General features: G+C 36.6%; 3 protein-coding genes across 4 annotated transcripts; all 3 read left to right on the top strand.

The window, feature by feature from the left end:
- The first annotated feature begins 8,045 nt into the window (after positions 1-8,045).
- On the top strand, positions 8,046-12,353 carry LOC122000735 (chaperonin 60 subunit alpha 2, chloroplastic-like). Of its 2 annotated transcripts, none has more exons than XM_042555173.1 (9): positions 8,046-8,409; positions 8,516-8,690; positions 9,300-9,421; positions 9,517-9,724; positions 9,803-9,948; positions 10,024-10,330; positions 10,753-11,003; positions 11,197-11,397; positions 11,734-12,353. In XM_042555173.1, the coding sequence occupies exons 1-9, from the start codon at positions 8,356-8,358 to the stop codon at positions 12,019-12,021; spliced, it is 1,752 nt and encodes a 583-aa protein (XP_042411107.1). In that variant the 5' UTR covers positions 8,046-8,355; the 3' UTR covers positions 12,022-12,353. The 2 variants fall into 2 exon arrangements, with proteins under 2 accessions (XP_042411107.1, XP_042411108.1); XM_042555174.1 differs by having other exon boundaries at positions 8,048-8,414.
- Positions 12,354-12,819: 466 nt separating this feature from the next.
- On the top strand, positions 12,820-17,109 carry LOC122000734 (phosphoglycerate kinase, cytosolic). The gene is made up of 6 exons (XM_042555172.1): positions 12,820-13,136; positions 14,388-14,465; positions 14,723-14,983; positions 15,765-16,082; positions 16,271-16,429; positions 16,518-17,109. Exons 1-6 carry the CDS (start codon positions 12,942-12,944, stop codon positions 16,710-16,712), a joined length of 1,206 nt encoding a protein of 401 aa, XP_042411106.1. The 5' UTR covers positions 12,820-12,941; the 3' UTR covers positions 16,713-17,109.
- A 604-nt stretch (positions 17,110-17,713) lies between these two features.
- Positions 17,714-26,820, top strand: LOC122000733 (probable gamma-aminobutyrate transaminase 3, mitochondrial). The gene is made up of 19 exons (XM_042555171.1): positions 17,714-17,864; positions 18,830-18,963; positions 19,101-19,185; positions 21,189-21,261; positions 21,663-21,760; positions 21,997-22,089; positions 22,804-22,877; positions 22,994-23,032; positions 23,566-23,654; positions 23,727-23,803; positions 23,890-23,964; positions 25,253-25,300; positions 25,392-25,475; positions 25,550-25,637; positions 25,744-25,822; positions 26,023-26,113; positions 26,202-26,280; positions 26,374-26,489; positions 26,578-26,820. Exons 1-19 carry the CDS (start codon positions 17,829-17,831, stop codon positions 26,653-26,655), a joined length of 1,536 nt encoding a protein of 511 aa, XP_042411105.1. The 5' UTR covers positions 17,714-17,828; the 3' UTR covers positions 26,656-26,820.
- Positions 26,821-26,973: the final 153 nt, after the last annotated feature.

The raw sequence follows: 26,973 nt of genomic DNA, 5'->3' as shown, positions 1-26,973 counted from the left end.
TTGACGATTGAAAGTATCTAACATAATTAATGAATATAAATATTAATTAATGGACTCCCAGTGTAAACAACAATTTCCTCTTTGCCATTTCCACTGGCCCCACCTTCCGGCTTCGTGCTTTCTCCGACCACTTTTGGCTCCATCCTACCACACGTGTTGAGGACCGGCCTGCCTCAATGTGCCGGAATCAAAAGGCCGAACAAATGCTTCCTCTGCCACTATATAAATATTATTACCTCCTCACTCATCTATAATTGTATCTCGGCGTGTCTCAGCGTACACTTCACTTCTTGATTTATCTGGATGATTATTAAAAAAATTCATGAATCGAACCGATCTCCTAAGATAATCAATAGGATTAATTGGAATTATTATTGTATCTCAACGTCTTTATTAACTCCCTCCTCCCACATACGTACTCCAACTCGATATTCTCCATCTCTTTTTCTCCAAATATGAGTTTGTATTCTCAGCAGCAGCAGGCTCCTCCTCCTCCCCATGGTATTACTATTCTTCTTCAATTAACAATTGTTTTTCCTTCTTTTTTTGGCCCTTTGCAGCTGTGCAGCGATCTGTTGCCGCTGTGTTCTGGACATGTGCATCTGAAGCTAACGGTCTGTTTGGGAGGAGATGAGGGAAGAGTAAGAAAGGAAAAAATAAGTGGAGGGAAAATTTTGAATCTTTTGTTTGGGAAGGAGTGAGGAAAGGAAAGGAAATGAAAGGAAGAATAAGCTTTAACGTTTGTTACCCATGGAAAGAAAGATTTTCTTACATTTTGAATTGGGGGTATGGAATGAGAAGGAAGAATAAAAAAAAATTTATTCCAATTGTATCCCTGTTCTTAATAGTTTAAGAAATATTCTAATTTCTAATTTTGTTACGTCGAAGTCCAATTTCCTCACATTCTTCATAATAATAGGAATAATAATATTAGAAATTATTTTTGTCATCAAAATTTAAGATGATATCTATTATTTTTTAATTTGTCTATTAAAATTTAATAAGTTTTTAAATAATAAAAATTCTCGTTATTAACATTATCTTTCAAATTTTTTTATTTAATATTTCTAAAATTATTATTTTCATTATTTCTCGTTTAATTACTTGATTATCGGTAATTCATTATTTTATTATGAATAGTATAAAAAAATAATTTTTTATTAAAAATAACTAATTAAAATGATAATATAAAAAATTAATTTTATTATTAAAACTATCTAATTTATATTTATAAAATAAATATTAATATTATGAAAAATGTCTAATTTAAAAATAAGGATATTTTCGTAACTTTATCTATTTATCTATTTTTGTAATAATTAGTTGAGACTCCTCTCTGGATTCACCTTCTCATCTAAGTTATAATTTGGATCGGGATGGGTGACTGGAGGCCGCTGGCACCTGGTAGTGGGCAGGTGGCCGAACTGTCAGGCACCAAGCGGAAGGTGGCTATCCGTCCCAATCCAAACTATAACCTGGATGGGAAGGTGAACCTGTAGGTCTCTTGCGGCCGGTACGAGAGGTGAATTGCCTGAAAATAAAAATGCAAATCTTTCTCGATCTTATTGATTGATCAACACAACCACTTGTACAAAAAAAAAAATAAGAAACAAATTAATTAAAAGATAGAGGCATATAAATTTACTTAGTTTGTAATCAGAGAATTACTAATCCAAAGCAAGTAAAGTTCACTATGACGATCTCCTTTGGGCGGAATAGTCTCTTACAACATTGACAGCTCACACAGTAGTAAAACAAACAAAGAACTTATTTAGAAGTGTTGATCTCTAACTACTGAAATTAGGGTTGTATTTATAGTGCTGATCCGGGGGGGGCTAGAAGGGTTCCGGGTTCCTGGGTGTTGATAAAATTTTAACCACGACGCAACAAATCGCAACAAATGGGCAAGTGATAAGTTTTGTGGTCCGGGCGCCTGGACTAGGTTTGGGCACCTGGATCGGGCTGAACCAACCCTCGACCATGGCTCAACTTGGGGTGCCCTGGCTGGCTCCGGGGGTCCCAACGCCCGAAATAGCTCCGAGCGCCCAGACCAGAGTCAACTCCATGTTGACTTTTTGTCCGGGTCTTCTGCTTCGGCTCCGTTCACCTAGGTGATTTCGGTCATCCGGAATAGGACTCTACCGAACCCATTTTTCTGCCTTTTCGAGCAACCTTCTGCTCCGGCTTCTCGTTCATCAGAATCGCCACACGTTTTCTTTTCGTCCGCTAGCGTACTCTTCCGCAACACCTCGTCCCTCGGCTCTCTCCCATATCGTACTTCTCACTAGCTGCATCTTTCGCTCGACCTCCTGTGCTCCTAAGTTCTTGATCACTTAGACACAAGGCATCAAACCACAACAGGACCTAACTTGACTTGGTTGATCATATCAAAACTACCACAGGATACTTACAATCTCTCCCCTTTTCATGTCAGCAAACCAAGTTAAGTTAGCGTAAAAAAAAAATAATTTGGTAACAAGTATATAATTTATAATTAAAAAATGTGCAAAAATCAAAATATATCCTCCCCTAGACTTAACCTCTAATTCTCCCCAGTTGATCACATTAAAAATAGGGGTATATTATAAAAATAACTTGAAGTAAATTCAAAATAGAGTCTAAGGGATAAAACTACAGTGACTATCATCAAGAAAAATCATGAACTTTAAGTTTAAAAAATTTAGATTTTTGTAATGGTTAAACAATCATATTCAAACCAGAGATAAAATTTTCATAAAAAATTAAAATTAATTTAAGCAGTAATAAATTCTTTTCTACATAAAGACATATTTTTTTAAAAAAAAAATTGCTTAAAATAGTTTTTAAGCTCGAAATTTTTTTAAAAATTTCTCAATATGTATTATAACAAGTAACTTTATAAAAGAAAAAATTTTAAAAATAACTTCTCGATAATTTTTAATATTAAAAATGTAGCATTTGGATAAATAATTCATATAAAATTTAATAACGGTAAAAAAATTTTTAAAATATTTTCTTAAATAGGGAACATGATAACTTTTCATAGAAAAATGAAGTGTGCAAAAATTACTCGTGAATTATTTTAAATAAAAAATTATAATTTTTGTTAAAAAAATTATAAAAAATAATTTAATAGTTAGAAAATTTTAAAAAATTTTCTATAGATAAGTGATGAAATTCTTTTTCTTATAAAAATATAATTTCAACATAAATTATATGAAACAATTTATTTAGATAATTTAAAGCAAAGAAAAATTAAATTAATTTAAAAGTACGATATGTATAAAAATTTAGTTAAAGCATAATTTTAGAATCCAAAATAGGTTCCTTTCATCCGAATTAATAAACTTTCAAGGGATATATTTTGGTGATAATTTTCTAATCTGACCCTTATGATATTTAAAATACCAATTAAGTTTTGAATGATTTTTAATTTGTTGAACATGTGGACATGCATAATTTTTCAAATTTTCTATTTCTATTTGTAATTTTTCATTTTCAATTTTGTCCTTGTCGAAATATTCTAATCGATAGGATGTTGCTAAGGTTTTTTTTAATTCCTCATTTTTCTTTTTAAATTTTCTATTTTAAATTTCTAATTTACATGTATTTTTTTGATAATATTTTTATAAATCTAAATAACTTATTAGGAGGTACAGATCGTATCTAACTTATCTTGTCGATCTCATTATCTGATGCTCCCCCTTCATCGATGCTCATCTCTGATGAACTTGCTCCGTCATCTTCTTGGTGACTTGTCATCAATGCAAGTCCGGCATAGGCTACAACGCCTGAATCTGATGAAGATGTTTTGTCCCATGTCGTCTTTAGATTCTTGTGTTTCTTCTGGGTCGTTATTTTATCCATTTCCTTATCATTGTCCTTATTCTTCAGTTTTGGACAGTTGTTTTTGACGTCCCCTTCTTCATTGCAATGATAGCACTGTAGGTGCAGCAGAGGTCGGCAAGAGGGGGGTGAATTGCCTGCAAATAAAAATTATACTCTCCTCGTGCTTTCAACTCAACTAGTGCAATAGTAAATAAAATGATAAAGCAATAAAGAAATAAGAAGACAGGAATTTAACCTGGTTACAACCAAGAGAGTTGTTAATCTAGGACAGTAAGAAGCGCGCAGTAGAAAAATCTCCTTTGCTGAAGGCGGAGAAGCCTTTTACACACTAACGGCTCAGAACTATTGCTAGGAAGTTGTTACAGAGTTGAATAAATAATCGATATTGAATTCCTAGCTCCAGGGGCCTTTAAATAGCCTCTGAAAATCTGATCTCGAGAGTTCAAGGTGCCTCCAACAAGGGTCTAAGGCGCCTCCATCGAGTGGGTAGATAAAACTTTATCCAAAAGCTCAACGTTCAATTCTGTCAGGTCCGAGGCACCTTCAACAGGGGTTGAAGGCGTCCTGAAGCTGGAGGTGTCTCCAAGCCTGATGGAGGCGCCTCCAAGCTGGCTGGCAGCTTTTCCAGGTTGGTTGCTTCTTTGCTTCGTCTTCCGAAGTCTCGTTCTTTTGGGTGATTCCGACCAACCGAAATAGGGCTCACCCGAACCTAATTTCCGGTCTTCTCCTCGAGCAGGCTTCCATCCGGCTTCTCGTCCCTCGAACGCCACGCACGTTCTTCTCGTCCACCGGAGTACTCTTCCGCAGCTGTCTCGTCCTTCGGGCGCACCGAGCTCGTCGGCTCCCTTCTCGTGCCGTCATTCTCGCTAGCTGCGTCTTCCGCTCGACTTCCTGCGCTCCTAAGCTCCTGCACACTCAGACACAGGGATCAAACACAAAGCAGGACCTAACCAACTTGGTTGATCACATCAAAATACCCACGGGGACCAACAAACACCTTACTTTCTTTTTTCTTCTTTTAGCCTGCGCTTAATTGAATTTATTAGTTTTAACAAACTTTTTGAACTTTCTTACTATAAAGTTCGTTTCGTCATCATCGAATCATCAAGAGACGTTTCAGATTCTGGTTCATCCATTTTTGCCTTCAAGGCAATGTTGTACTTCGACTCCTTTAGATCTGTGCATCTAGACTCATGGATTTCAAAAGTAAAAAATAACTTTTCTAAATTACTTAGTCTTAAATCTTTAGAGACGTAATATGTATCTACTAGAGTTGACCATTCAGGAGTTTTAGGGAAAGCGTTAAGCGCATTCCTTAGCGAATCTCGATTGATTACCTTTTCTCTAAAATTCGTGAGTTTGGTGACTAGTTTTTTAAGCTTGGCATGCAATTAAGGAATTGTTTCACCTTCCTTGAATCACATATTCGTTAGTTGGTTCTAAAGAAGATCTCTTCTTGCGAGCTTAGCTTTGGAAGTTCATTCGTGAAGCTCCAAAAATTTTTTCCTTAACTCCTTTGTAGACTCGTAAACTCCGATTCAGTTTACCTCTTGTGGTGGCAGTACGCTTAGCAGATGGAACTCTTCTTTTCCATTCGCCACAAATTCGGCTTGTTCCTTTTTTGTCCAATGGTCTTCTTTCTTTAGCTCGCCGTTGTTATTTGTAGGTACTGCAAAATCATTTTTCATGATTAGAAGTATATCGAAATCAGTTTTAAAATATACCTCAATTTTCGTCTTCCAATGTGCGAAGTCTCCCTCGAATTTCTGTAAGTGGATGCTTGTTCTGACCACCGTCTTTTGTGCTTCAATCGACGGTTAGTTCTTCTTAAGCTGTTGGGCTCTGATATCACTTGTAGGTCCCTTGCGGTCGGTAAGAGAGGTAAATTGTCTGAAAATAAAAACGTAAATCTTTCTCGATCTAATAGCTTGATTAACACAATCACTTGTACAAGAAAAAAAAAGAAATTAATTAAAAGACAGAGACATAGGAATTTACTTAGTTTGCCATCAGAGGACTACTAATCCAAGGTAAATAAAGCTCACTATGATGATCTCTTTTAGGCAGAGTAACCTCTTACAACGTTGACAGCTCACACAGTAGTAGAACAAACAAAGAACTCATTTACAAGTGCTGCTCTCTAACTACTACATCAAGGTTGTATTTATAGCGCTGATTCGGGCGCCTGGGTATGGATAAAATTTTATCCACTACTCAATGAATCGCGACAGCTTGGCGAGTGATAAGTTTTGTGGTCTCGGCGCTCGGAATAACTTCGGATGCTCGGACCAAAGTCAACTCCGCCTTGACTTTTTGTCCTAGTCTTTCACTCCGATTTCGCTTGTCTGGGTGATTTCAACCATTTGGAATATGGTTCAATCGAACCCATTTTTCGACCTTATTGAGTAATCTTTCGCTCCGGTTTCTCATCCCTTGAAATCGCCGCTTGTTTCCTTCTCGTCCACCAGCGTACTCTTCTGCAGCACTTCGTCCCTCGGACGGATCGACCCCGTTGGCTCTCTCTCGTGTCGTCCTTCTCACTAGCTACATATTTCGCTCGACCTCCTGTGCTCCTAAATTTCTACACACTTAAACACAAGACATCAAACCACAATAGGACCTAACTTGACTTGGTTGATCACATCAAAACTACTATGGGGTACTTACAGAATCCGGAGAGGAATCACAATCAATTGTAGCCGAATCACGACCGCGATCCGACCATAATTACATTATGGATCATCCCCTCGTCCATAAAAATAGACCAGAGGATTCGGTCTCAATACTTTGGGTGGCTCCAAGGGCGTAGCCACCTTAAGGAGAGGGGGTGCGACTGCCCCCTCTCACATTTTATTAAAAAATTATATATATATATTTGGAAGTTTTTATCGTCGTAGTTGATTCATCATCATTCAATGTCTAAAACTGAAATTGATCACATATTTAGAAAGTGCATGACCTAAGTTATCCATTAGTACCACTTCTACGAGGAAATATCATGATTTGAAATGCATGTTAAGTATTGAAATTTAAAAATAAAATATATAATAATTAATGGATGAAATAAATTGTAGGACACAAAGTAAGGAAGCTAAATTAAAATTGAATCGAGTTTGAACTAAATTCAATGGGTAGATATGGAGATAAGAATTATGGTAGTTCTAATTGGAATTGATTTGAAGTTGAATTATGACCGAACCAAGTTTAATGTTTAAACAAGTTCGAACGCTTTAAAGGATATTTTTGATGAAACCTTTCATTTTTTTTCTCTCCCTTTTCTCTCTATGCATGTTACATCCCAACGTATCGTATGCCAACCCTTCACCCATTCCTCTCTTTTATTTTTTTTTCTTCCTCTTCTTCCTCATTTGCTTCTTCTCCTTCTCTTTTCCAACGTTAGTAAACCTACAATTTTTTCCTCTCCTCTTCTAGAGCACACGAGCTTTTTTCTTCTCCTTTCTCTTCTCCAGCAAACAAGAAATACAACACCAGTTGTTGCCCCCTTCTAACAACAAGATCAAGCAGCCATCATCCTCTCTATCTTCTTTCTCTTCTGGTATTTTTTAGGATTTTATTGGCACAACAAAATAGTCATGTTTTATCTTACCTTGCTCTCTTTTTGCTATTGTTGAACTCACCGAAACTAGTCAAGGTTGTTAATGAAGAAAGTAAAGTTCTCCTTTTTTTCTTCTTCCTCTCTATTTTTCTCAAAAGCAATGATCTTCCAAGAGTTGTAAGTTATTCCTTTCTCGTTTCATGAATTTTTGAAAATTGCCCCTCCTAATCGAAAATCCTAGCTACGCCACTGGGTGGCTCCGTTGCTTGAGGCCAGATCTCTTGGACCAAGGGAATGAACCATTTATAATTACGGTCTGATCGTGATCATGATCCGATCGTAATTGATTGTGATCCCTCTTTGATTCAACGTCCCCTAGATTATAATTCGAGTTAAGACGGATAGACAAAGACCACCCGAAGACACTCTCACTCAGCGCCAAGCAACCTTCGAACTATCTACCGTCATTCATCTCAATTTAAACTATAATTTAGGAGACAGATAACTCAAGAAGGAATCGTAATATATTGCGATAAGATCACAATCATAATCCAATCATTCTTTTGTGACCAAAGGATCTTGTCTCCCGATGCTTAGCTCGCCCAAATAACAACTCTCGTGTTGCATCATCGACCTTAGATCATGCATCGTATGGACAGCCTTAACTGATCAAGGAGAAAACCCCGAACACTTTCCAGTAAAAGCCCTCCCTCGTCTCCTCGAGCCTGCACGCCCTCGCCGTCGACGCCCGCTCCCCCCTCGCCCTCAGCGCACCCCCCGCTCCCGCCAGAGCTCCGGCGGGTAAAGACACCCCGATTCCGCGAAGAAGAACCTCGTCCTCCCGCGGAAAACGACTCCGTCCCCTCTCCTTTCGTTCTCCACTGGGGTAAACGGGGAAGAGCTCTTCAGTCCTCTTCGTTCTCCACTGGTATAACATTAGCGCAGCGTTTGCAACTCCATTAGTCGGCGAGATGCACCTCTCATCCTGTTCCGCTCTCTTCTCGGCTAAAAACATATCTTTTCCTGTGAGGTTCTTGCCCTCTTCTCCATTTTATCTCTTTGTTTTTTTTTTGGTCGATATTTATTTATATTTACCTCTTCTTAACCAATAGTTGATGCTCTTCTCTGCAGAGCGTTTGGGATTGGAGAAGGGTACAAATCGCGCCAAAAAGATCATTTTTCCAGAGGAATTTTGCCGTAACGGCTGGCCATAAGAGGATAACTTTTGACAATGATTGCAGAAGGGCATTGCTAGCTGGGATCGATAAACTCGCTGATGCTGTTACCGTTACGTTGGGACCTAAAGGTTTTGGTTTTGATTCTTAGCGTTTGCAGTCCTGAACCTCTAGAGTGATATTTTGAGTTGTTCTATAATAATGTTTGCAGTCACATCGTGTTTAGCTTTCCCTCTTGATCCATTTTGTATTTGAATGCTTGTTATATTGCCCCCTCTGCCATGAACAAGTTCTGTCGATTTCTGGTAGATATGTGGTTAGGACGTAAACTAAAGCGAAGTTAACATGGTCCATCTTCATTGTTTTTCTTCAAGTTCAAACTTGAATGTTTGAATTCATAGATATTACGTCACATCTTATTGGGTTTCTGCATCACTGTGTACAATTATTTATTTTTCACGCATTTCTGTTACAATCTTGTTTGCAGAAGAAACTCCTGTCTAGTGAAAAGTATTGTTTGTCTTTTCAATTAAGGTTTACAATTCTAATACGAGAAAAGGTCCCTTTGAACAATTAGGTGTGCTGTATCTACATGCTTTACTATTACATAGGCATGGCCATCTAACACCCTGTTTGGATGTATGAGTAATTATCCATTATGAAATTTATAATTTCAACATTGTCTACGAATAAATACAATACCATGGGAGACATTAATTTGTTTAATGCCGTATAAACAGGGAGAAATGTGGTTCTTGATGAGAAAGAAGTTCCAAAAGTAATCAATGATGGCGTGACAATTGCTCAGGCCATTTCACTGCCTGATGGAATAGAAAATGCTGGAGCAATGTTAATCCAAGAGGCGTGTGATTTTCCTGCTCGTGTCTTTACACACTCCATTCCATTCAATGCTGAAATTATTAAATTTTATTTTATCTTCCATGCCAATCTGAACAGGTAGCAAAAAAGACAAATGATTCTGCTGGTGATGGTACCACAACAGCAATTGTGTTGGCTCGAGAAATCATCAAGTTGGGTCTATTGGCAGTTACTTCTGGGGCTAATCCTGTTTCTTTAAAGAAAGGTATAGATAAAACAGTTCATGAACTAACTCAAGTATTGAGGAGTAAATCCATCCCTGTAAATGGAAAAGAGGATATTCAAGGTAAGACTTTATTTCTTCTTAAGGTGGGAGCCCATAGTATCAATTATCAACACATCAATTAGACTTTTCTACCTTCAGCTGTCGCTGCAATCTCTGCTGGAAATGATAACTTTGTTGGGAATCTTTTGGCGGCTGCTATAGAAAAAATTGGTCGCGATGGAGTAATATCAATTGAATCATCGTCATCTTTTGATACAACAATAGAGGTGGAGGAAGGAATGAAGGTAGTTGAAAATGGAACAAACCTCTTAGCTTTACTCAATGGAAATGCTAGTAATATCTGTGCTTGATCTTCGCAGATAGACAAGGGTTATATATCACCTCATTTCATAACTAACCAGGATAAACAAATTGTTGAGTTTGAGAATGCTAGAGTTCTAGTTACTGATCAAAAGGTGGTAAATATTGGTGACATTGTTCCTCTGTTAGAAAAAGCAACTCAGCTTAGTGTTCCGTTGCTCATTATTGCTGAAGACATCTCAAATCAAGTGCATGCAACACTGGTCCTCAACAAACAACAAGGTGTTTTAAATGTTGCAGTCATCAATTGTCCTGGAATTTTGGAAGGCAAGAAGGCTCTTCTGCAGGATATTGCTCTCATGACAGGTTAGAATCTGCACATCTTCTACCTAATTATATGAAAAAAAAATTGTATTGTATTTTACTTCAGATGCAGAGTGTCATTGACATGTTATCAATCAAAGGAGTATCACGTTTTGACTTCTGTAGTCAAACTAACAGCATTGCTAAAATTTTCTTTTATGAAATTTATTCGTATAGGCATCTTAAGTGATGCCAATTATTAGCTAAGTATAACTGGAGAATACTAAGTCTTGGATTTTGTAAAATTCTAGCTTTTCAGTTTGCCTTTATTTTGTTGTGAATTTAAATAACCTTGTTATTCATAATTATTAGTTCCATTTTTTTCTCTACACTGCTTGTGTGATTGTCCAATTTGCTCTTCACAATTCCTTCTGATGTCATGTTCAAAGTTCGGATCTTACTTCTATTTATATTGCAAGAGACAGGTGCAGATTTTATTGCTAGTGAGCTAGGTTTAATGCTTAGAGATGTAACATCGGACCAGCTAGGTATTGCACAGAAAGTGACTATAACGAGTAAGTCAACAACCATTGTTGCTGATCCATCTATGAAAGCTGAGATACAGGCAAGAATTTCACAGATAAAGAAAGATTTGGCTGATGTAGATAGTTCGTACCTATCAAAGAAGTTGTCTGAGAGGATAGCAAAGCTTTCTAGCGGTGTAGCTGTAATCAAGGTCTGCACTCTGCATTATTTTCTTCCACTTAAAACTCCTGGTAGTACAGTCTAGACTAGAGAACATTCTCACGCATATAATTTTCAAATTCCACATAGTGAAAAGGAATTCCAAGTAAATCCAAAGTTGGATTGTTTCAATTTGAGTTATCATGATGTTTCTTGTATTCTGAAGAAATGCAAATGATATTTAGGTAGGTGCTCCGACTGAAGCTGAACTTGAGGACAGGAAACTTAGAATTGAGGATGCAAAAAATGCAACTTTTGCTGCCATGGCTGAGGGTATAGCACCAGGCGGTGGGGCTGTATACGTCCAGTTATCCAAGCATATTCCACCCATAATTGATATGCTTGAAGACTCGGATGAGAAGATTGGTGCTGAGATAATTGGAAAGGTCTAATCTCTTTTCCTCTCTTTTTTTTTCTGCTTCTTCATTGGTTAAGGCTTACAACTAAAAAATAGCATACTACTGTTCTGAATTGATTTGAAATACCATAAAGCATTCCTTTTGCAAAACTAGGATTAGAAATCAATAGTCCTGGAATTTTGACATTGGTGTTCTGCTAGAATAATTTACAATACTTCTCGCCCATAAGCATTGTGCACTTAAACGCTGGTTTGTAGAACCACACTAATTCAACTGCTTCATCATTACAAACGTTCTATTTCTTTGTTGGTATGATTCCACTGAAGGGTAATTCCAAACTTATCCGTTTGAGGAATCTTGTAGGCGCTTCTTGTACCTGCCGCTTCAATAGCCAGAAATGCTGGGTATGATGGTTCAGTCATTGTGGAAAAACTTCTTGAAAGTGAATGGGGAGTTGGTTACAATGCAATGACCAATGAGTTTGAAGATCTTTTTGAATCCGGTGTGGTGGATCCCTGCAGAGTCGCAAGATGTGCCCTCCAGAATGCAGCATCAATAGCTGGAATTGTCCTAATGACCCAAGCTGTTATGGTTGATAAAACGAAAAAGCCCAAGCCTGCTGTTCCCTATGTTCCCGGAATTACTCCTTAACTAGAAAACAGGCTGAAGCTTACGTTCCAGCTCTAGAACCTGTCAAATGGTTCAAATTCCATTCCGCCATGACTGAGATTTGAATTTCTGCATTGCTTATCGTTCAAAGGGTGAAAAGATACTTTTTGATCAAAAGACGTCGCGACTATGAAAGATTAAGCCTTCAAATGTGTAACAGAATGACTCCAAAGCTGCAAGGATGCCGTCTGTTAGGAAATCCATTGTTCCGGTGAATAGCTGATGGCTCTAATTCTACACTCGTTGAGTTTTGCAAATGTAAATACCTTGTATAACTTTTTTTTTCTGGATATTCAATTTCTTGTTTCACTATCTACCTCGGATCATATTTCTTTCATGAACTAGAAATTTCGAAGGTCATTATATATGTTCTAGAGTGTGAATTTACTAATTCAAAGAAACTTCTTGGGCAACTTGAAAAATGAAAATTTTACTCCTAAATTTTTGGATCTTAAATGTTTTTAACACGTGGGTATCACGTGCCTGGAGTCTTCCATTCGATTCAAACTCGATTGCGTTGTGCCCGTCGACCTCGGCGTCAACCAACCACGATTCGACGCGTCAGCGGTCAACAAAGACACCATTCCGAAAACGATGCCAATCGTAGACGGTCCAATCAGTTACTTCGACAATCCTGGCCGTCAAATTACAGCCCACCGTTACGAGCCCAAATCCTCGGCGGCCCGTAGATTCCAAATCCAACCTAGCGCACCGTAGCAATTAGGAACACTCTAATCTGCGCGGTTCGCTCGATCGTCCTATATAAAGCATATCGATCGAAGGCACAAGCATCTCTTATCCATTTGCTGCAGCCGCTGCTTATCGTTGGGTTTGAATCGCAATCGCATCGATCCATTGCATCCCTCGAGCATCGTTTCTTTCTGCCGATCGGAGATCAAACAATGGCGACGAAGAAGAGTGTTGGTGCCCTCAAGGAAGCCGACCTAAAGGGGAAGAGGGTGTTCGTGAGGGTGGATCTCAACGTCCCCTTGGACGAGAACCAGAAGATCACCGATGACACCCGGATCCGTGCTGCAGTTCCCACGATCAAATACTTGATTGAGCATGGCGCTAGGATCATCCTCTCTAGCCATCTGGTGACCCCTAGTCACTTAAATCGATCTAGTTTTTATATTGCGTTGTTTGGTCATCAGATTGTTGTTTTTTTAGTTATATATTAGTTTATCTCGTCTCTTCCCTGGGCTTTTAGTAGATCGATCTCTCTTACAATTTTTTTTCCTTTCTTTTTAGGACTTCGTTTATCGCGTGTTTACTCATTTTCTTCGCGCGCAGTGTTATTATCTAAAAATCAGAAACTTTATCTTGGAGTGAATCAAGAAAACAACCTAAAAGGACGGTTTTGTAGATTATAGTTCCCTAGATTTCTAATAGCTATCAACACGGAATACCTCATTTGACTTAAAGACTCTCCCGTATATTCAATTTCAATTCAGTGGTGTCTGTTTTAAAATCTAGGTTATTTTATATTTCATCACGCATGTCGTGCATAAATCAAAGGGAGAAATGGGCCAGATGGAAGGTGGTGCAGGAAAAATTGTAGGTTGCTAGCTTACTATGGGCGCCAAACTGCTGATATTCTGACTATATTAGGCATATTTGGAGTGTCTATCATTTTCTAGCCCTTGCATAATGGAAAGGCTTGAATAATTACATATCTGGAAATAAAGGCTTAGATTAACTTCATTTTGCATCTTTTTCCACTAGAAACAGTGTCTGACATGCTAAATCAATTTATGTAGCTCTCCGCATACTGATTTTTCACCTTAATGGCTTGATGGCTACCTAAGATCATAAGATGAAAGTGGTAATGGTATCGTACTGGCTGCAGATAACTTATTTGTATCATCCATTTTGTCTTGTTGTTTTTTACTTTCTTAATATTTTATCCCATGTTGTGGGCAGCCTTTCCCTTTATGACTTATGAGAACCTGAGATTTCAGTGAATGTAATCTGTTGCAATTATTGCCTAAAATTTCCCTTTCAATATTCTTTTATGAGTATGAGATTACCTTGCTATTCATACGCTACACTGGAACGTATGATCCAGAATTTGGTTGGCCTTATATGTTTGTAAATGGAAAAATTTTATTTGTAAGATTCAGTCACCAACTTCTAGTCGATTTTCTATTTTTAAAAAAATGGAAACTTTTATGTATGCCCCTTCCTGAATCAACATAAAGCTGTTTGTACGTTTTAAATTTACTTAATATTTCAAATGTGTTGTAATGTTTACATGTTTTACATACCAGCTTCTTTGAAATTGTGTTTGCATATTGGACTAATTCATATATCCAACATGGAACTGACGTTGACCTTTAAATTTATAGGGTCGCCCAAAAGGTGTCACTCCAAAATACAGCTTGAAGCCTCTTGTGCCTAGGCTATCTGAGCTTCTTGGCATTCAGGTAAAATTTTCCATTAATTTTTAGTTAGGATACCCCACACTTTATAATGGGATTGAGGAAGCATATTGAAGTTAGGATGCTCCATGTAGTCCCAGTGGTTTGGCGTGCGACTTATGGTGTTTCTATATAAAGAGAGTGTGCGGTTTATGGCGTTTGCATATAAAGAGCATGTGCCCCTCCCTAGTGATTAATTATTTTTCCTGCTGGAATCTTGTTGCTTTATTTTTTTGATATAATATTTTGATTTACTTAACTAGGTTGTAATGGCCAATGATTGTATTGGAGAGGAAGTTGAGAAGCTGGTTGCTGCATTACCAGATGGAGGTGTCCTGCTACTTGAGAATGTAAGATTCTACAAAGAGGAAGAGAAGAATGATCCAGAATTTGCAAAGAAGTTGGCGTCCTTGGCTGATCTGTATGTCAATGATGCTTTTGGCACCGCCCATAGAGCTCATGCTTCAACAGAGGGAGTTGCCAAATTTTTAAAGCCATCTGTTGCTGGATTTCTCATGCAGAAGGTATTAGTTTTATTTGAATTGAACTGGCAATATTCCATTCACTTTTCTTTTCTTTCTATAACAACAAGGGATTTCTCTCAGTGAATTGAAACCTTCAGTCCATTGAATTTTTAATCTCACTTGAGAGCCTTGCAATCATAATTCTTATAACTTTCACATAACAAATTCGAAATTAACTCAAGAGGACAGCAACTCATTTCTAGCACCAAGGCATTGCTGTGGTTCGACGAAAGATTTAGATGAGTTCTTTCATTGCAGATGGAACCAAAGCCTTATAATGAAGAACAATTATATTAAGTCCAGATTAGGTGCATAGGATCAAAGAAAAGCTTAGTGTGCATGCCATCTGTCTATGCATTTTTTGGTATAATTGGCTTCAATCTGTTAATTGCATTAGTTCATCTACTATTGGTATAGATCGCTATCTTTTCTTAAGAGTTTGAGAATTTGAGGCAAGTGGTGAACTAATCAACTTTAATCATGATGCCAAAGTGGGAGTCCAATTCTCATGCACACATAAAGGGGAGTATTAGCTCAAGTTAAACATTTTCTTTGAAGAAACTAACAACCTAGGTATTAGTTTCTGATTTTGGTGTATATACCTTGGACGGTATTTCACTATTAGTTCATCTGCCTTGGTTTTGCAATTGCTATCTAATGGTTGTTGCTGTGAATCACAATGCAACTTTCTTTGATTAAAAACAACTTTTACCTTTTTTGTAGTAGGTTACATTATTCATTATCAGGTCGTTAAAACAAATTGTAAATTCTGTTGTGTCAGGAGCTTGATTATCTTGTTGGTGCTGTTGCCAATCCCAAGAAGCCTTTTGCTGCCATTGTGGGTGGGTCTAAGGTTTCCTCCAAGATTGGGGTGATAGAATCACTGTTGGAGAAGGTAGACATTCTTATCCTTGGCGGAGGAATGATTTTCACATTCTACAAGGCACAGGGGCATTCTGTTGGTTCATCTCTGGTTGAGGAAGACAAACTTGAGCTTGCCACGTCTCTTCTTGAGAAAGCAAAATCTAAAGGAGTTTCACTCTTGTTGCCCACTGATGTAGTTGTAGCTGACAAGTTTGCAGCTGATGCAAATAGCAAGGTTTGTCCTTGAACTTTATATAGTCTAGCTGGACTTGCGCGGCTTAGCCAAATTTCCTTATCAATACACAATTTTTTTGTTGTTCTAGTTTCTATGATTAACTGGACAGAATGTTTAGATTAATGATATATTCACAATTGTCCACGAGATGTTGTCTTCTATTTTGAATAGAAATTTTGTTTCTGCAGCTTGTACCAGCATCCAAAATACCTGATGGCTGGATGGGTCTTGATGTTGGTCCTGATTCCATCAACACATTCAGCCAAACCTTGGAGAGCACCAAGACGATCATTTGGAATGGACCTATGGGCGTATTTGAATTTGAAAAATTCGCAATAGGAACTGAGGTAATTTATTGCAGACAATGAAGCACTTCCGACCATTGCAATTTTTGGTTATTTGATAGTGGATTATTCAATTCTGATTTGCACGCAGGCAATTGCAAAGAAGTTGGCTGAATTGAGTGGTAAAGGAGTCACCACCATCATTGGAGGTGGCGATTCTGTAGCAGCCGTGGAGAAGGCGGGACTCGCGGACAAGATGAGTCACATCTCTACTGGAGGAGGTGCTAGCTTAGAGCTCTTGGAGGGCAAGCCTCTTCCTGGTGTCCTTGCTCTTGACAATGCCTGAACAAAATTGGCAATTTCTCAGCTTCGACTACAGAGATGTCCTACTGGAACTTTTGCTGAAATTTCAATAAATTGCGTACCGGTGTTAACTGCACGCTACCTTAATCCACTTTTGAAGTCAATTTTATCAGCTGCTTGTCATATTTTCCAAGTTCTCACTCTGTTGAGTTGGTGATTTCAGCCTCTCTTGGCATTTTGACCTCTGTACACGCAACTTCCAAGCCTGCTTCTCGGAGTTCCATACTTGTTACTTGGACCGAAGAGACGTGTTCCTCAGTTCTTATTTTTGAACAAAGAGATAAGGATGAGATGCAAACATCTGTACTTGCCTAAAATTCGCATGCATGGGACATCTGTTTACAATACTGCAATAAATCAAGTGCTGATGCTTCAACCCTTCCCTATTGCATTTAAACTATATCATCCTCCAACTTCATTCATTTAATAAATACAGTATCAAGTTATGAAGTCGAAGTTGAATCAAAGTTTTTGCATAAATTATTGGAACCATAAGTTTTTGCATCTAGTTTTCATCTTCTTAATTAAGTGTATGCATTTAAATAATTGCTATTACTTTATCTAAAAGGCTAATGATACCTTTTCTAATCGAAGTTAAATCAATTAAGAGGATGTTTGACTGAGTTTATAAGTTCTCTAAAATAGTTTATAAGTTGTTTTAGAACTTATAAATTTTTTAAATTTGTTTGATAATTTTTTTTTCAAATAATTTATAAGCTGTCAAAATAAATTATTTTGGAGTTTATAAATTATTTTTAAAAAAGTATAGAATTTTTTTTTTTAAAAAAATTATTTTAATATTTTTTAAAAAAATATCCTTATATAATTTAATAAATCCTCATTTTATTTTTCATGAATTTCGATACAGAAATTCATCCAAAATTCTTTATTAATAAAAGTTCAAAATCCTCTATTAATAATATTATCGGTAAAAAAATGGAAAGTAATTAACATTTTATATAATAATTGACTAATCATGGTATCTTCATTTCCACACACTATTTAATGGTGTTTTTGGTCCCTTAATATTCCTATCGTCCAGGTGTATCCTTCGCTTTTGCTCCTTGATTTGATCCTTCATCTCTGTTCTTCTCCGATCATGGCCGGCGTTCTTCTCCGATCCAGGCCTTCCAAGGTTGGTGTCTAGTTTTTAAGATTAGATCTATTGGGTGTTCAAAATTCCGAGATTCATTTTTTGTTGCATGAAACAATCATTAGAGATGGTTGGTTCTTCTCCAAAGCGACCGGCGATTTTTTTTTTCCTGTGTTCGTTAACGAAGCATTGTTGCTTCAAAAGTGCTCTTCTCCGCTCCCCTGCGATCTATTCGGGACTACTAGTGCCCTTGCGGCTGCGGCTCTTCCGGGCTAGCTGCGTTCTTGTTCCCGTTCGCACGACCATTTCGATTGGGACTAGGGATGGAGGACGCCGAGGAGTTGGAGAAGGGAATATTGAAGCGCAGCATTGGTGTTGGTATTCGCCGTTGAAGGCGCCACCTAGTCTATCCAGAGAAGTCTCGTCATCTCCATCTCGCCTCCTTCCGTACAAGTAAATAGCATGATAGATTTGAAACCCCTTTTCTCCCCTCCCACCTCCCTCCGCTTCTTCATCTGCCCGAGTCGATGTAGCCAAGAGATTTGTATAGGAAGTGGATGTGCAATGCAAATCCTGAAAAAACTAAATACCGGTACAGTGGAGAATTCGTAATTCCTATTTTCTTGGAGTTGGTGATGTGGTTGCGATAATTTTATGGATCCACTTTGCATGCATAATTCTTGTTGTATTAAATACACAAGTGGGCTGATTACATCCTTGGACCCTGTTTTGTTTTTTCAACAGAATGAATATTCAGAAAATATAACTTATTACCCTTGCCTTTAGGAGAATAGTCAATTGGTTTTAAATTGATTTGCTTGCGTGTCTATTATAGGAATTTACCATTGTTTTGAAATCTGAATTATTTTACTTGCATATTTATGTTTATGTTTTTTGCTACATAGTTGTTCTCCATTGCTACTACGAAAGATTGGGTGATTGTTTGGGGTTGCGACCTTTTATAGTCGACTTGCATCTCTGAATATTCTTTACTTTCTTAATTGCAGGCTGGGTCATTCATCAGACTTATTACATCTATGGGGTGGTCTCAGGAACATGTACCCAAATGCTCAACTTTGACAGCCACAAGGTTAATGAGCTCAGAGACTTCTCTTCAATCGGAATCAATGGAAGAAAAGGGGTTTGTCCTGTGTCTTTCATCAAAATAGATTTCTTCATGGAATATTGTTCATTATCATCTCCCTGTACCTCTGGAAGATATTGTTTGTTTACCTATGTTTTAGATTTGTCTTCCATCTTAAATGATATTTCTGTTAGGTTCAAGGGACATGATATGTTGGCACCATTTACTGCTGGATGGCAAACCAACGATCAACATCCTCTAGTTATTGATAGATCAGAAGTAAGCCACTGATTTTGTGTGGTTAACTTGTATGTATCTTTGTTTATGACATATTGCATCAGAAATGTATTTCAAACTCTTAAAAATTACACAATAGATCAGATGAACCATTGCAACCTTCATATCGCCGCTATTGTCTTTGTGGCTTGCTACTTTTTTCATTGATTTTCTTTTGTTGCAGATTATTTTGTGTTTGGAAAGAAATTAGGTAATATTTGATGCTCTATTTTAACTATGGGAAAGGATCAATGTTTCATGTGTTTATTTGGCTTTGCATGAGAAATCAAGCTCTTAGAAATAATTTTTATTATTCTCTTAGAATTAACAAGATATTGAATGACTTACAAAATTATTTAACATGATATTGAAAACGAAAAAAGTGTCTAATCAATGAAGGGTAAATACTCTAGTTCCCTTATATAAGAACAAAGGAGACATACAAAATTGTACAAACTATAGGGGTATTAAACTAATGAGTTATACCATGAAATTTTGGAAAAGAGTAATAGAATAAGATTAAGGAAGAAGACTACGGTGATCGAAAATGAATTTGGGTTCATATCTAGAAGGTCGACAATAGAAGCTATACATCTTCTCTAACAATTAATTGAAAATTATCTGGAGCAAAAGCAAGATCCACAAATGATATTTATTAATTTAGAAAAAGCTTATGATAGAGTCCCAGGAGAAATTATATTCTAGAAAAGAGAGGTGTTAACGTAGCATATATTGAACTAATTAAGGACATGCATTTTAGGCGGATTAATTGAAGCATTTTCAATAAAGATAAGGTTACATTAAGGATTATTTCTAAGTATATATCTTTTTGCACTAATCATGGATATAGTACAATGCATGTTGTTTATAAATGATATTGTTTTGGTAGATGAGACACGTGAATAAGTAAATGCTAAACTAGAATTTTCGCGGGAAACACTAGAAGTGAAAGGTTTTAGGTTTAGTAGAGTAAAGACAAAATATATGGAATTTAAGTTTGACAATATTAGATGTAATGAGATAATTGTTAAGATAGGAGATGACGAGTTGTCTAAGAGCTTTAAGTATTTAGAATCAAACTAATGGAGGAATTGAGAAAGATGTCTTGCATAGAATACAAGCAATAGAATCAAGCAAGATGGTTGAAATGGAGGAGAGTGTCGGGTGTTTTATGTGATCGTAAAGTACCTCTAAAACTTAAAGGAAAGTTCTACAAAACAACGGTTAGACTTGCTATGTTATATGACGTTGAATGTTAAGCTATGACTCTAGCATATGAGCCAAAGATGTGAGTTGCAGAGATGAGATGAGGATGTTAAAGCAAATGTGTGGACATATAAGGATGAACAGAATAAGAAATGAGAGCATTAGAGAGAAAGTCGGAGTTGCATTTATTAAGGAAAAACTCCGAGAGACACATTTAAGATGGTACGAATATGTACTTAGATGACCAATAAATGCTCCCCAATTTGAAACTATGATAAATACGCACATTGAATGAGGAAGAGGAATACCAAAAAAGACTTGGTTAACAATAATAAAAAAAGTTAAAATTTATTCAAGTATAGATGATAAGATATTAGGGGATAGAGCCTACATAGCCGACCTCACCTAGTGAGATAAGGTTTGGTTGTTGTAGTATTCTCTTAGAATTGAAATTGTGGCAATTTTTGTCGTTTTAAAGACATCTTAATTTTATGTAATAAATTGAAATTTTTGGTATGTTCCATGCTTCATTTTGATTATCCAATTTTGTATTGTTAGTCAATTGAAATAATTTATTCTTACAGTCTATCTCTGCAAGAAACATGGGATTCTGTGTTGTTATCTTAAGATTTAGAATCCATTTTATGTCTTTTCTTATATGAGTAGCTGAGCATATCCATTAACAAGTTGCAAATTCTACCTCTAAAATTTATATCAGTAGTAGGTTGTCGCTGGTGTGATGCACATTTTCTGTGTGAGATAATGTTTCTTCATAATATTAATGCTATAAATGATTGCAGGGCTCCTATGTTTATGACATTAATGGGAAGAAGTATCTTGATTCTCTTGCTGGGTTGTGGTGTACAGCTTTAGGTAATTGGCATCTGTTTTAGATTTTGCTTTCATCATTTATACCCTTAGCGCAACGGTAAAGTTGCTACTGTATCATCTTGTGGTCATGGGTTCAAGTCGCACAAACAACCACTTGCCTTACAAGGTAAGGTTGCATACAGTAGATTCAATGTGGTCCGACCCTCCCCGGGATCCAAATTGGTAGGAGCTTCGTGCATGTCCTTTCCTCATTTATAAAAGCATTTCTTATCTATTGCTATCTTTTTCTTCCATCTTATTAACCTGTACCAAAAATATGCCTCTTGACGTCTATATTTGCCAATAAACTACACAGACGCATATTTTCTGTAATTAAAATCTGGTAGATCTTTTTTTTCACAAAACCATCTCCTGCTATCTAACATCAGACATTAATATTTTAGGTGGAAATGAACCGCGTCTTGTTGCAGCTGCGACTGCACAATTAAATAAGCTACCATTCTATCATTCCTTCTGGAATCGGACCACAAAACCATCCCTGGTATGAATACATTTTTTCTAGTTATAATTCTTAATTATTCTACGCTCTGATATAGATCAGTTAGCCAAGTCCCAATTTAGTTCTTTTGCCTCCGATATATATGGTACACATGGGCTTTGTTGTTTCTCATGTAATTATCTTGTATATTTTGTTTATCAATGCCAAACATTTTCAGGTGTGTAATTACATATATTACCATTTATTACAGTTGAAATAGTTTAATTTTTTTAAATTAGGATCTTGCTAAGGAAATTCTTGATACTTTCACTGCAAGAAAAATGGGCAAGGTCTTCTTCACCAACAGTGGTTCAGAAGCTAATGACTCCCAGGTGATTTTATCTACCTTGTATTGGAATTAACTATTTACTCACTGTATTTGTTTCCTTTGCACATTGGCCTACTATTGGTAACTCGTTGTTTGAAGATTTCATGATCTAAACCCTTTGTAGTGCTTTTGTAGATTCCTTCTAGTGCTCAACTTTATTTGGAGCAACATAAAGCATGTAAACATTATTTCTGTCTGTGAAGGCCCTTGGATGAAATATACAGTGTTTATTTACATAGGTGTTCCTAGAAACTAGAAAGAGAACAGGATAGTTGAAAACAAGAAAATCAAAATAAAAAACAGGTACAGCTAAAATATGTTGCACACACTTTTACATATTTCTGAGGCAATAGAGCCATCTTTGACAATTTTAGCAAATCCTGTTACTCCATTTTATGTTTCTCCAACACCATCTTTCCATATTTCTGAGGCCTTATCTAGCTAATCTTGATGGTGGTTTTACATCCTCTTTATGGCAGATTGCTTTCTTATGCATTCAAAATAACAAAGATGTTCTACCTTGTCAATGTCTCAGTATAAATTACAACTAACAAGTGCTATATGATTTTTGGTTTCCCATTTTCTTGATTATATCATTTGCTTTCTTGTCTACTGGCATAATCCGTGAATTGAATGAATGCTATTTTACTATGTTTCAATCAAACTAACAGTTAGAAGTATAGATGTTTCTGTTGTTGATGAGAAATGCTTCTTCTAGGTCAAGTTGGTCTGGTATTACAACAATGCACTGGGAAGGCCAAACAAGAAGAAATTTATTGCGCGATCAAAAGCGTAAACTTTCTACCTGATTCCATAAGATGTGCCTGTTTACTTAATTCTCTTGACATGATTTTAGACAAGAATTTATCATCATTGAATTGGGACATTCACATTGGTTCTTTCTGCAGGTATCATGGATCAACGTTAATATCTGCTAGCCTTTCAGGGTAAAATTTTCTCAAAATCCACATTGACAAACTCTTTCACAGATCACGAGCTATCATACCAACAGTTGTCATCTGTAATCCTAATGTACATTTTGTTATTTTTATTTCCTCTCGGCAAATTAGCTCCTCTTTTTTCTGGACAAATTGTTATTTCGTGGACAAACTGATTCATTAAATTTTTTAGCCCAGGTCTATTTTCATTTTTAAATGTTTTCTTCATAGGCCTCCAAAATGATGGAACTTCCGAACCTATATGTTTTTCTTTTCGGGATTCTTTCCTTGGCGCAATTCTTTTACCAAACGTGATATCATATTTTTCATAGAAAGCTGGTTTCCATTTTCCTGATAATTCAGGAAATTCTCATTTTTAAAGTCTTAAGTTATTGAAAAAATATTTTGTAAATTGTCTTTCAAAAACTATTTACCAAACATAATGTTATATTTTTCATAACAAAAATGACCTTAGCTATTTATTCAGTGTCTAGTTTCTTCTTGATAGTATTGACATTTTGATATGCATGCTCCATCTACAGTCTTCCGGCTTTGCACCAACAGTTCGATCTGCCTGTGCCATTTGTTTTGCACACAGATTGTCCTCACTACTGGCGGTACCACCTTGCTGGTATTGTATTATTCACTTGTTAAATATTGTTTGATTTTAAATGCTTTCTTATTTTTTGAAATTGAATAATAGGTGAGACAGAGGAGGAGTTTTCAACTAGATTGGCTAACAACTTGGAGAATCTTATTCTGAAAGAAGGACCAGATACAGTTAGTGTTTCCTTTGTTTCGCATACTTGACAAATATTACAACAGAATATCTTATGTTAGGTTGCTAAGTTAGAGTTTCTATCCAGATCGCTGCTTTCATTGCTGAACCTGTTATGGGTGCTGGAGGTGTTATACCTCCTCCAAAAACATATTTTGAAAAGGTTAGCGCTGGTGAATTTCTAGTTTCTTTGATTAGTTCAGAAACTGTAGTTTCTCCATGTATAGGCTCTTATGCTAAACTCAAGAACTTAAGCTGTGTTTACTCGGTGGTGAGGCATATAGAAGGGAAAAGAAATAGCTTAAATGAAGAGACAAAAAGGATAATTTTATCTTATTTTGACTCGCTTGCTTATTTTGTGTTTATGAGATTTGTAAATTTCATCCCTGTCGATTTCTGTTCTATTTAAGAGAAATAAAATAGAAGAAATGGATGGAATTAAAGAAATGTCCATTTCTGTCCATTTCATCCCTGCCCGTTATTTATTTACTTCCAAATAAAAAATTCTTTTATTTTCCTTTTCTCTCGTATGTCCTTCTAAGTAAACATGACATTGGTTATATCAAGATTAAAATAGTTATCTAACCAAATCTTTGGCACTTTGATGAATTTTTGAATGCTGATTTTCTTATTCCGTATAATTTTAATTTTTCCTGATCTATTACATTATGTGCTTGAGAGTTTTTTTAACTTAAGACCTACCTTTTCTTTTTTCCATGGTTTGTTAGTCTATATTTCATTTGATCTGGATTCTGGCCATTGTCTAAAGTATAACCTTTTTCAGTTAGAAGTTGAAGGCAGCTTTGACCAGATTAAATTCTTTCTATTGATGGACTCGCTTGCTCAAATTGAAAATTAATAAATGTTATTTCTTCAACTTAGTTACACAACATACTATTCCATATCCTGAATGTAGACAATACTAAATCATATGGCCTAGTCGCTTTCATCTACCATATGAATTATTTCCTTTATCATGGTTTTTTTTCTTGTGTGTTTCTGCTCATATGAGCCATGCATACAACAACATGTCCAATATCAAACTTACTTTTTGGTGACTTCCTTTGACCACGTGCAATGTAAAATGCTACGGAATTAGACTATAATTTGGAATATGCTAGCTTACCAAAATTGTGAGGATTTCTTTGAAAGATTAGTCTCAATTGTTTCTGTTTATTCTTGGCAATCCTTTTGTGAATTGTGTTTCTTGGCTCTTTATATACGCTTATGTAGGATGCAGGACTGTAAAAATTTATGCACATATTTGACATTTCTTATGACGTGGGATTGTGTTTTCATTTCTTCCATCCTTGACTTCATTGTGATTGATGTTAGCAGTACGCTAATTAGATTTCCTGGATAGTCCTTCCAATAATCTAGGGTTTACACAATTTTTATTTCTAACCTTTCTTCTAAATATTTTATGACTTCTCATTTTTTATTTCCAACAGGTTCAAGCTGTTGTGAAGAAGTACGATATCCTTTTTATCGCTGATGAGGTTTCAAACACTTTTTCATAAATCAAATGCTCTCTTTGCAAAGAGGGAAACACGCAAGTTTAAGGTCGTCTCTTGAATGGTTTTACGTCAGGTCATTACTGCTTTTGGAAGGCTAGGGACAACATTTGGATGCGATAAATTTAAGATCCAGCCTGACCTTGTCTCCATCGCAAAAGTAAGTCTTAATATTAGTCAATTGAAACATCCAGAAACAAGAACGAAATGCTTGCCTTTTCTGATATCATGCAGGCCCTTTCTTCAGCGTACATGCCGATTGGTGCAATACTTGTTAGCCCAGAAATTGTGGAAGTTATATATTCTCAAAGTAACAAACTAGGTGATGTTATAACCTATCTATGAAAAAGGAAGACATTCACCGACTTTTGTAGTTGCTTGTGTGTTTGTTCTTATTGTTCCTAATCAAGATCTTTTTTTCCCTTTAGGTTCTTTTGCCCATGGATTCACATACTCTGGCCATCCTGTATCTTGTGCTGTTGCCTTAGAAGCAATTAAGATTTACAAGTAAATTTCTCTCTGCATGCTTTTGGCCTTTCGATTCTGGAATGAAATACTGCTAAAAGGTTGCATCTTTAAGCCATACTGCTAGTCAATCTAAGAGCAGTCATCGCTCGCGTTAATACTAGAAGGAATTCAAACTGGTCGCTACCCTTTATATGTCAATGGAAACATCTTGAAATTCCATTCTTAACTGTGTTTTGCAGGGAGAGAAATATTCCTGAGCATGTGCAATCTGTCTCTCCTAGGTTCCAGGAAGGCATCAGAGCATTCTCAGAAAGTCCCATTATCGGTGAGGTATATACTATTCTGGAATCTTCAAGCAACATACCTACTTCATGATGGATTGTGAACAACTGTATACAAAACTCCTATTGTTTTGCAGTTACGAGGGATTGGATTGATTCTTGGAACCGAGTTTTCTCAAAACAAGTCTCCAAATGAACCGTTCCCGTCCGAATGGGGTAACTCGTAGCATTATCGATCCTTAATCTTCTGATGGAAGAGAAGTGTTGGCATCTGCTTCAACAAATTGGGACGTTTTGATATGATTTCAGGTGTAGGAGCAATCTTTGGATCAGAATGCGTGAAGCGTGGAATGCTTGTTCGTGTTGCTGGGGATAACATAATGATGTCTCCTCCCCTTGTAATCACCCCAGATGAAATTGATGAAGTAAGATTTCCCATGCTTATTCTTCATGCATTGAAAAAAAAAATAAAGAAAAAAAAAATGAGGCACTTTGTTTTCTTTCCGCTCTCAGCTGGTAAGCATCTACGGAGAAGCGCTTAAGAGCACAGAGGAGAGGGTGGCAGAGCTGCAATCCAAGAGCAAGAAGTAGCTAATTCATCTCGTGAAGTTCCCTCCGGGTGAATCGAGACTCCCACTCTAATGATCGTGATAGCTGTGAAATAATGTTGTCGACGCTTGCAAAACTGTGTCGAGAGTAAAATTATTTGTGGAAGCGTCTGGAATAATCAAGGCTTCATCGTATTTTAAGAAAACTGACGACATGGTCGAGCAAGCCGGATGCATGCATTTCTGCAGCCGCGATGAACTTTTAATTTACACGGACGCAATTGACAGTTAAAAAAATAAGGTGCTGAAAAAAAAGATTTTTTTATATATAGAAAATGGCATAAATAGAAAAGGATGGGTG

Source organism: Zingiber officinale, chromosome 7A (genome assembly GCF_018446385.1).
Source record: "Zingiber officinale cultivar Zhangliang chromosome 7A, Zo_v1.1, whole genome shotgun sequence".
In the NCBI taxonomy this organism is placed as follows: Eukaryota; Viridiplantae; Streptophyta; class Magnoliopsida; order Zingiberales; family Zingiberaceae; genus Zingiber; species Zingiber officinale.
The sequence above is the reverse complement of the archived record's forward strand: the minus strand, read 5'-3'. Positions and strand labels throughout refer to the sequence as shown.